Genomic DNA, 8,572 nt, shown 5'->3' with positions numbered 1-8,572 from the left:
GAGAGAACGGAGAAACGAGGCATCGAGACAGAGAGAAGAGGACAGAACTTGCACAAGGCTGCTAGGTTAAGAAAGCAAGAAAAAAAATGGAGTGGTGGAGGAGAGCACAGGCCAAAGCTGAGCTGTGCAGCACAACGTGGGGATTAATGGAGACATGTGCCAGGGAAAAGAGGCAGCAGATAGACAGCTGTGCTGAGTGGACTGATTCTTTTGTCAGAGGAAGATGAAAGATCCTTTTCAAACCTGGCCAGCACACACACACACACACACACACACACACACACACACACACACACACACACACACACACATACACACAAAGTAGGCAAGCCATCTGGAAGAGTGTCATTAGCCAGCCTTCACAGAGCTGCAGAGGGAGACAGAGCAGATAGGAAGAGAGACAGAGGTGAGAATAGAGAGTGCAGCAGTGTGCATGCACATGCAGGTGTCCATCAAAGCATCAAAGTGCAGACATTTGTGCAGGTTCTGGTGCTTCAGAGTCTTAACTCGAGTTGAAGTACTAAGTACGTGCTTTAAATCATATGAGCATTCTTACATGTCCTAATCATATAGGATCAAATGCATTCAATTGATGATGATGATTGGAATAAGTATGATCCACTGAAGCTATGATGCAGTATGTCCACTTACCAAGACAACACGGTCTTATTCAGAACCAGTGGGCTTGGAGATGAGTGTCAAAGACATAGTAGGGAAGTTGGAAAGTATCAAGAAATGAACTAAGCGCATTTTAAAACAGTTTGTTGACAAGAAGAAAACTTTGAATAACACTACACTACTGCTAAGCAATGCTTAGTATGATGCAAGCTGCAACAGACGGAACAATACTAACATGTGAACTTTTGCTTTAATCCATCACTAAATCCCTGGATTGAGCCAAAGAGAGAAAAGCACAAAGTTACAGAAGAGAAAACGGAGGAACAGAGGGAGGAGTGACACACGGAGGGATGCAATCAAAAGAAAGAAGCACAAGGAGGAGAGTGAGGAAGAGCAAACAGACTTAATGATGACTGCCTGACAAATGCCTTCGTCTGTCTCCACGCAGCCATCTGACGCTGTTTACAGCCACTTTACCCACAGCAGATGGCCATTCATTTTGTATGGCAAGTTTCCAATCAAAGCGTTTGCTAACAATGGCCCGTTAACATCAGATCAAAGCTAATAACCATCAGATGGCGCTTTTATGGAGGAGCCCGTCATTTGTGGTGTCTCCCAAAAGCTTTGACTGTCAGTAGGGGATGATGCACCATGTGCTCATTGGTGGAAAGGCTTGAGTCAATGGACAACGTCAGGAGCAGGAAACACGCTTAAAACAATAAACACACACAAATGAGGAGTACAGAAAAACATCTGAAATATAATAAATATAATAAGTAAGAGTGAAAGTGAGACGAAAACTAGAAAAAGCTACAAAAAAGAAATCTGAAAAAGGTTGAATCAAAAACATGTAACAAACAAAAGAAGGAAATAAAGGTGCAGGGAAGGTGAAAACATGAATGAAGGAAAAGAAGTGCTGAAAAGAAGTTGAATAAGAGGTGAAATGAGAAAAACATTGAAATAAAAGAGAAATAAAACAGTGAAAAACAAACTAAACTAAACTAAAAGATGGAAGAAGAAGAAAAAGGAGAGAGAAAAAGGAAAAATCTACTAACAGGAATTTTGACATTTCAAAGCTTTTAGTTTGAAAACCTGGCGGACTTCACACTGTCATATATCATTTTGATAACTGGTGCTCATATTTTGAATATTCCAACCTTTCCTTCTAGGATATAGGTGTGAGTTATTTTATTGTGAAACCAGGACTCTTATTGTGAAAGTTGACTTTCAGGTGAAGACATCTGTGTCTGTATGAAATCATTGTTGACACTGTACAAATGAAGCATACAAGTATTTTATTATCATTATTATTGTTAATATCATTATTACAAAGAAGAAAATGTGCAGCCCAGTGTCAGAAAGCTTGGACTCGGTCACAGGTCATAGTCCTCCAACAGGATAATGACCAAAACACACAGATCCAGTAATAAACAACTCATCAAATAAGCCGTGCAGCTTATTTAGTTCTTTAAAGTAATCTAAAAAGCACTAAGTCTTTGTTAGTTCACTTACTACTTATTCCTGTTCCCCTTTATTTGGCTTTTTAAATGTTTTAAGGTCAGTTTGCATCCTTGTTTTTAAAGATTTGTCTTTTTAAATCAACTAATTCAACTTTAGTGTGTGTGTGTGTGTGTGTGTGTTTGTGTGTGTGTGTGTTAAAGAGATTAGCAACAAGAATTTTCCAGCGGAGTTCAGTAAAGATCATATTATTATTTCCCTCTGATCTCCATCTTAAGTTAGAGACGTGCTTCTTGCTTACACTGCTCTTAGTGCAAATCCCTGCGTCGAAATACGTGAAAATCAGGTCGCACTGAGAGTTCTTCTGTATCTTATGCAACAAATGTGTCCATCAAACACCTCATTACAGCGTTGAATCATCGCTACGAGATTATTCAGTGCAAAGCACCGTGCTGACGCCTCAGATATCGAGGCTTCGAGAAGGCACGAGTGACAATCAGGCAGCTTGTGCCATCTGCTGTGTGTGTGTGTGTGTGTGTGTGTGTGTGTGTGTGTGTGTGTGTGTGTGTGTGTGTGTGTGTGAGTGTGTGCACGTGTGTGTGTGTGTGTGTGATTAGCTCTACCTAGTGCACGTGCGTTTCCAAACTTGGGAAGACCTTTTTGCATCCTCTCTAAGCTGGTAGACCTGCTGCCTGCAGGTCTGTCGCAGCGTGCTCTCTGGCAGCCACATATAGACGTGTCAGAGCTGAATGCTTAGCTGGCCTCCTTCTGCCGCCTGACTCATCTCACTGCTAAACAAATGGAGAGCATCAGCTTTATGCATTGTTTTGTGCACATGATGACAGCTTTGCTTTTTTTTTTTTTTTTGAACTGTGAGCACCTGGGTGCCATTAATAACCGCTCTGAACTCAGGGGAAACTGCAGCAAACACCCCTGAGGGTTCATCCATTCGAGCTCAGTGAAATGACACGGTGGACTTTACTGTGTTTTAAGTATCCAACATATAAATAGTGTGTCTCTGGCAGGATGACGGAGGGAGTCGGGGCTGGTTTGGGTAAAACAAAGCGTGAGGAGCAAAGTGGAGAAAATAATTGAAATTCTATATCACTGAGCTATTTTCCTGCTTTGCACTGCTGTTGACATCAAAGGCTTGAAAATCAATTAGCCTTGTCAAAACTGCACTTCTTCTTTTCCTCTCTCTCTCGTTCCCCCTCTCCTCCTCAGTCTATTCACAGACCTTAACCTGGATATTTGGATAAGGCACAAACACAGCTGGATGCACACTCAGTGGTAGCAGCAGCAGCAGCCCGGCTTTTCTTTGATGTCTGATTAAAGTGACTATTGTGCTGCATAATGAGACTTTCACTGACCTGTGTGGAATAAATTGCTTTTATTAATTCCAAAACAAATTTATCCCGGGCTGTGTGTGTGTGTGTGTGTGTGTGTGTGTGTGTGTGTGTGTGTGTGTGTGTGTGTGTGTGTGTGTGGGTGGGTGCTGTGTGCAGGCTGACAGGATCCTGAATGGCACAACGGATGTGCGTTGCCATGGAAACAAATTGACAGTTTACCCAGGGCAGCTCCCTTGTCCTTAGAGGGTAATGTGATATGATTCAGTCCCGTTCACGGGAACCAGAATTCCTCCTGACTGCTGGAGAAATATTCCCCTCGGTCTCTGTTGACGTACTTGATGAATGATGAATGAACGTGACGATGCCCCGGTGACTGCTATTTAACACATTTGTCATTTAGTTGTAATTATCATTTGGTTAGAGTTAGGAACAGATTGTTAAAGTGCTGTGAGTTCATGGATTTTTATCTGTAATGATTTATACACTTGTTGCATGTTCGACTGTGCATAAAGACATGGATATCACGTGCAACAAAGCTCCTCAGCTGGACCCAGAGCAGGGACAATGCAGTTATGTGGCATATGCACTAACCATTAGGCCACCAGTGTGCTCTGTGGGGAAAGACTCGAGAATTTCATCCAAGCATACAGAGTCCAGAAACAGATGATGTGGTCGGAGGGCTCGGCCCTGCAGGGCTGCTTTGAAGGCACTGATTGAAATCTGCTCAAAGAGGCAGCTTCCTGTGGAGAGAGCATTGATCTGTTACTAAAACCATCGCCTCAAATGCAATCGAGAAACCAAGGCCAGTAGAGGAGCTCTGGACGTTGCTGAGGATCTGAAACACTACATTCAAATCTTACGTACATGTAACGTAAAAAAACACTTTCCTCACAGAAACACAGATACAGCAGGAGAATGACCCTTAATGCACCTAATACAAGTTTTCCAAGAACTGCTTGAGGGCCAAAGGAGTACAGATCATCATTACCACCCTATTATTTAGTGTGTGTGTCAAAAGTATCTGCTGACACTAAATCAGCAACTATGACTGATTCCAGCATAAAATCTCTTCTCTGCTTCTCCTCATGTTTGGTACAGTACGTGCTGAATCTGTCCTTTAGTGATGACGACCTGCAGCCACTAGATGAAGCTGTTTCCCACCAAATAACTGACAGGTCAGACATGGCAATCAGCAGTGGAGGAGGTACTCCAATCATAGACTATAGTGAAAGTAGCAATACCACAGTGTAGAAATACATTCATGCAGAAATACATGCATTTTAAAAGTGTAAGTTCAGAAAATACTTGAAGTACCAAAAGGTAAAAGTACTCTTTATTTAGAGCTGCTCATTTTACGTCAGTAAATATGAGATTACTGAAATATAGTTACTGAAACATGAACGTGTTTATGTCATATCTGATATATAACTGCAATAGATAATTAAGCTAATTGACAATTGACACGTCCAGATCCACAAGTCTGTCAATTCATAAATAAATAATAATATACATAAATACACAGAGATCTGAGTTATTTAAAAGCTTTCAGCACTTTTAGTAATTCATTTACAAAGATTTTAAAAAGTGATTTAGTATTTATAACTCCACTCTATCTGTGAATATGATGATTAACCTAAAAATAACTTTCAAAACTTCACTGCATTGATAAATGTGTTTTTAGACTGAAGCGACGGGTAACGACCGACAGAGGGCGACAACACGCCGTCCAGTCCTAACCAAAGAAGAAGAAACGCACGAGTGACGTTTACTACGTCATTTAAAGCGACGCTTAAGACCATGGCAGAGTCAGAGTGAGTGTGACTGCAAAATATATCTAAGTTCATCTGTTATTTCTTTATACCCATCTTAATTTTATGAGACTTTTCCCAGAAGTAAACTTCTTGAAAAACATATCGGGAGCGCTATTAGTTGGATTGAATGTAGAAAAGACAGGTTTTAGGATGTCGATTTGCCTTGTAGGCTAATGTTGACTGTAATGCTACCTTAGCCACATCATAGCTAGCGAGTTTTTCACAGTTTGTAGCAGTTTGGTGTGTGACAGGAATATATGGCCGGATTTTGTTTTGTACTACTAACTACATGTTGTTAGCTTGGTTGGCGACAAAGTTGTTAAACTAGAAAGCTTCAGCTGAACACGAGCTGTGCCTGTGTGTTGACAGAGTTGGCAGCTTCTGGCAGGAGCAAGATAAATAGACGCTGTGTACTGATGAGTTCACGTGTTTGTCCTCTTTCTCTGTTTGTGTACGATCCCGTTGTCAGGTCAAAGAAGGTGATCAAGTTAGTCCCCGAGTATCTTCTGAAGAAGAGGAAAGCCTACCAGGCCATTAAAGCAACACAAGCTAAACTTGCATTACTTGAGAAAAGAAAGGTAAGTACGCATTGAGATTACAAATCCCGTCACAGATGGCATGTCCCTCCCTTAGAATGAACGCACAGGGAGCTTCTACCAGGCATCAGTGTTTCTAGACCAAAATAGAAATAGTTTATGTAACTAATAACTTCAGTCACAATAGGTTGTGACATTGTTTTGCATGAACATTTTACTTGCCCTTAAATAAAGAAGTTAAGCAGTGAATTGCACCAACCTCCTGTTTCTCCAGAGTTCTGGTTTCATCACAGTGCTGCTCATTTGTCACATTCAAACACTGCTGCAGCTGCAGCTCAAGTCCATAAAGAAATGTCTTGTGAAATGTACAGACAGTAGGACAACGAAGATTTAGCTGAAATTAATGATTGTGGTTACTTTAAATCAGTCAGAATTTGATATTTAGACCATCACAGCACCCACTCCTGATGCTAATCATTATTATGATGTCATAAAGGGTCAACTAAATTAACAAGACAGTCCTGGATACTTACATGTGCATTCCTGTATAATTCCAGGTATGCAGGGGCAAGTTGTTAAAGTTCAAACGTTTAGAAGACTTCTTGAAAGACAGCCACAAGAGTCATCGTGATGAAACCCGCATCGCAAGGTCAGAGAAGAGGCCGCCCGCCCCTCTGCCTCCTGCTAAGAACAGACTGGCCTTTGCTGTCCGCATCAGAGAGTGAGTACTGTTCTATTTTTGTCAGCTTAAAGTTCCATTAATTTTACACGTCACCCATTTTAGCTTTTATTGTATTTCACAAAAAGTTCAGACAGCAGTTGGCTCAATGTTGCTGATCTTGTTTTTTTTTTTTTTTTTAGGATAAAGGGCGTTAGCCCCAAGGTGATGAAGGTGATCCAGATGCTGAGGCTAAGGCAGATCTTCAGCGGAGCCTTTGTCAAAATCAACAAGACCTCTATGGCCATGATGAAAATGGTGGAGCCCTATGTTGCCTGGGGGTGAGGAATCATGGCTGTTGTGCTTCAGTAAAACATATATTTGTGTTGATGCAGTTTGGTTTGGTCTGAATCAGTTGATAAGTTTGTAAGCGTTTTCCTCATGGTTCGGCTTCGTTTCAACACAGAAAAATCCAAGTGACCTAAAATGAGTCACGTTAAATCGTGTAGGAACATTCTCTCAGCTTATTGGTCAGATGTTTCTGCCGCAGGAACAAAAAAAGTAAATACAGTAAAGAAAGTAAAGTGTTATAGACTACTGTACGTTTGTGTGACAGCAGAGAGATGATTTCACAATGGATGTTAACGCAGGTTGGTCATCCCGTTGATTATTGTTTATTACGTTACATCACTTGCAGAGCCATCAGACCTGGTGTCTATGAGGCACTTCAGCTCCTCATGTCTCCACGTTTGTCCTCAATTAATCAGACAGCATGTTTTTGTGGAAAAACAAAAATCTACACTTTACCCAAAACTCTCAAATCATGCGATTCATAGCATTTGGCCCCATTTTGGTTCGGTACGCTTCTCACCAGGAGGATTGCACCAGAGTTCGCTAGATGATGGAGGTGAATCGAGACCACCTCTTATGGGAGGTCTCGATGCAGTTGTTTTAGTACGCAATCGAGGGCAATTACTGTGTTTACACCAGACAAAACAAACTGCATCAAGAGGGAAAACAAACTTGAGTTTGATTTATCCAAACTAAAGCCTGTAGGTGTGAGAGCACGCTTAAACTCTTTAATCTTCCCAACAGATTTCCCAATTTAAAGTCTGTGCGTGAGCTCGTTCTGAAACGCGGACAGACCAGGGTGGGCAGAAAGAGAGTTCCTCTCACAGACAACACCTTCATTGAGCAGCACATGGGTAAGTCTCCATCTGCAGAAAAATAAAAGCGAAAGATGTTGAAGAGATGTTGGAAGCAATATGCAAACTGTCAGGAAACAGAGAGAAGGGTATGACATGCATCCTGCCATCCATTAAATGTTCCTCCGTTCCTCAGGTAAACATGGCATCATCTGTTTGGAGGACCTGATCTACGAGATCTACTCAGTCGGTAAAGGGTTCCGAGCCGCCAACAATTTCCTGTTGCCTTTCAAGCTGTCAGTGGCTCGTCACGCCGCCAGGGACAAGGCAGGGCTCCTGAAGGACCTGGGAAACCCTGGGTTCCGTGGCACAGACATTAATTCCATTATCAGACAACTGAACTGAGGAGAAACACACAAAACGGACATTCAGCAGCACCTTCGGGGGTGCTCTCAACCAAGGAGCAAATTTGGGCAGAGAAGCCCATGGGTTTCACCCTGCGCACCCATACTCCTGTTACAGGAGAAAGACCAGAAAAATGTTGTCTTTTGCCTTCACCGTGTTGTCTGTCATGTGCTCATGATTAAAAATGCCATGTGCCTCGACCCTGGAATGGTGGAAGCAGACACAAAGGCTGCTCAGTCAGAACAAATAAGATTCCTCAGATTGTCAGAGGAATAAATCAGTACTTGCTACTTATTTAAGAGTAGTAATTGAATAATTACTATATGCAGGAGCCATCCCAAAGCAAATGACTTGCTATATTCAGTTGATTTCAGTAAAGAGAAAGTGTACAGTCTTGACTAGTCTGATTCTCTGTTATTACAATAAAATGTTGAATAACTTTTCATTAATGTTCTGTTTGACACAGAATGTGTGTGAAGACAGCATCACAGCTGCCTACTGAAGTGAAGGGAGGATGATTTAATTTAACTAATATAAAGATAGTAAAAGCTACTGAATTACATTAGTTACATTAGATGTTTTTGCAGCCTCA

General features: G+C 41.5%; 1 protein-coding gene across 1 annotated transcript; it reads left to right on the top strand.

Moving 5' to 3' along the window:
* The first annotated feature begins 5,179 nt into the window (after window positions 1–5,179).
* On the top strand, window positions 5,180–8,374 carry rpl7l1 (ribosomal protein L7-like 1). The gene is made up of 6 exons (XM_026340599.1): window positions 5,180–5,236; window positions 5,706–5,814; window positions 6,330–6,493; window positions 6,634–6,771; window positions 7,526–7,635; window positions 7,772–8,374. Exons 1-6 carry the CDS (start codon window positions 5,223–5,225, stop codon window positions 7,978–7,980), a joined length of 744 nt encoding a protein of 247 aa, XP_026196384.1. The 5' UTR covers window positions 5,180–5,222; the 3' UTR covers window positions 7,981–8,374.
* Window positions 8,375–8,572: the final 198 nt, after the last annotated feature.

Source organism: Anabas testudineus, chromosome 24 (genome assembly GCF_900324465.2).
Source record: "Anabas testudineus chromosome 24, fAnaTes1.2, whole genome shotgun sequence".
NCBI classification, from domain to species: domain Eukaryota; kingdom Metazoa; phylum Chordata; class Actinopteri; order Anabantiformes; family Anabantidae; genus Anabas; species Anabas testudineus.
This window is presented reverse-complemented; position numbering and strand designations above follow the sequence as displayed.

Bases quoted from the DNA above. Each gene is read 5' to 3' on its own strand.
- rpl7l1 (XM_026340599.1), top strand. The intron at 6,494-6,633 runs GTGAGTACTGTT...TTTTTTTTTTAG, and splicing joins TTTGCTGTCCGCATCAGAGA to GATAAAGGGCGTTAGCCCCA. The intron at 7,636-7,771 runs GTAAGTCTCCAT...TCCGTTCCTCAG, and splicing joins CTTCATTGAGCAGCACATGG to GTAAACATGGCATCATCTGT.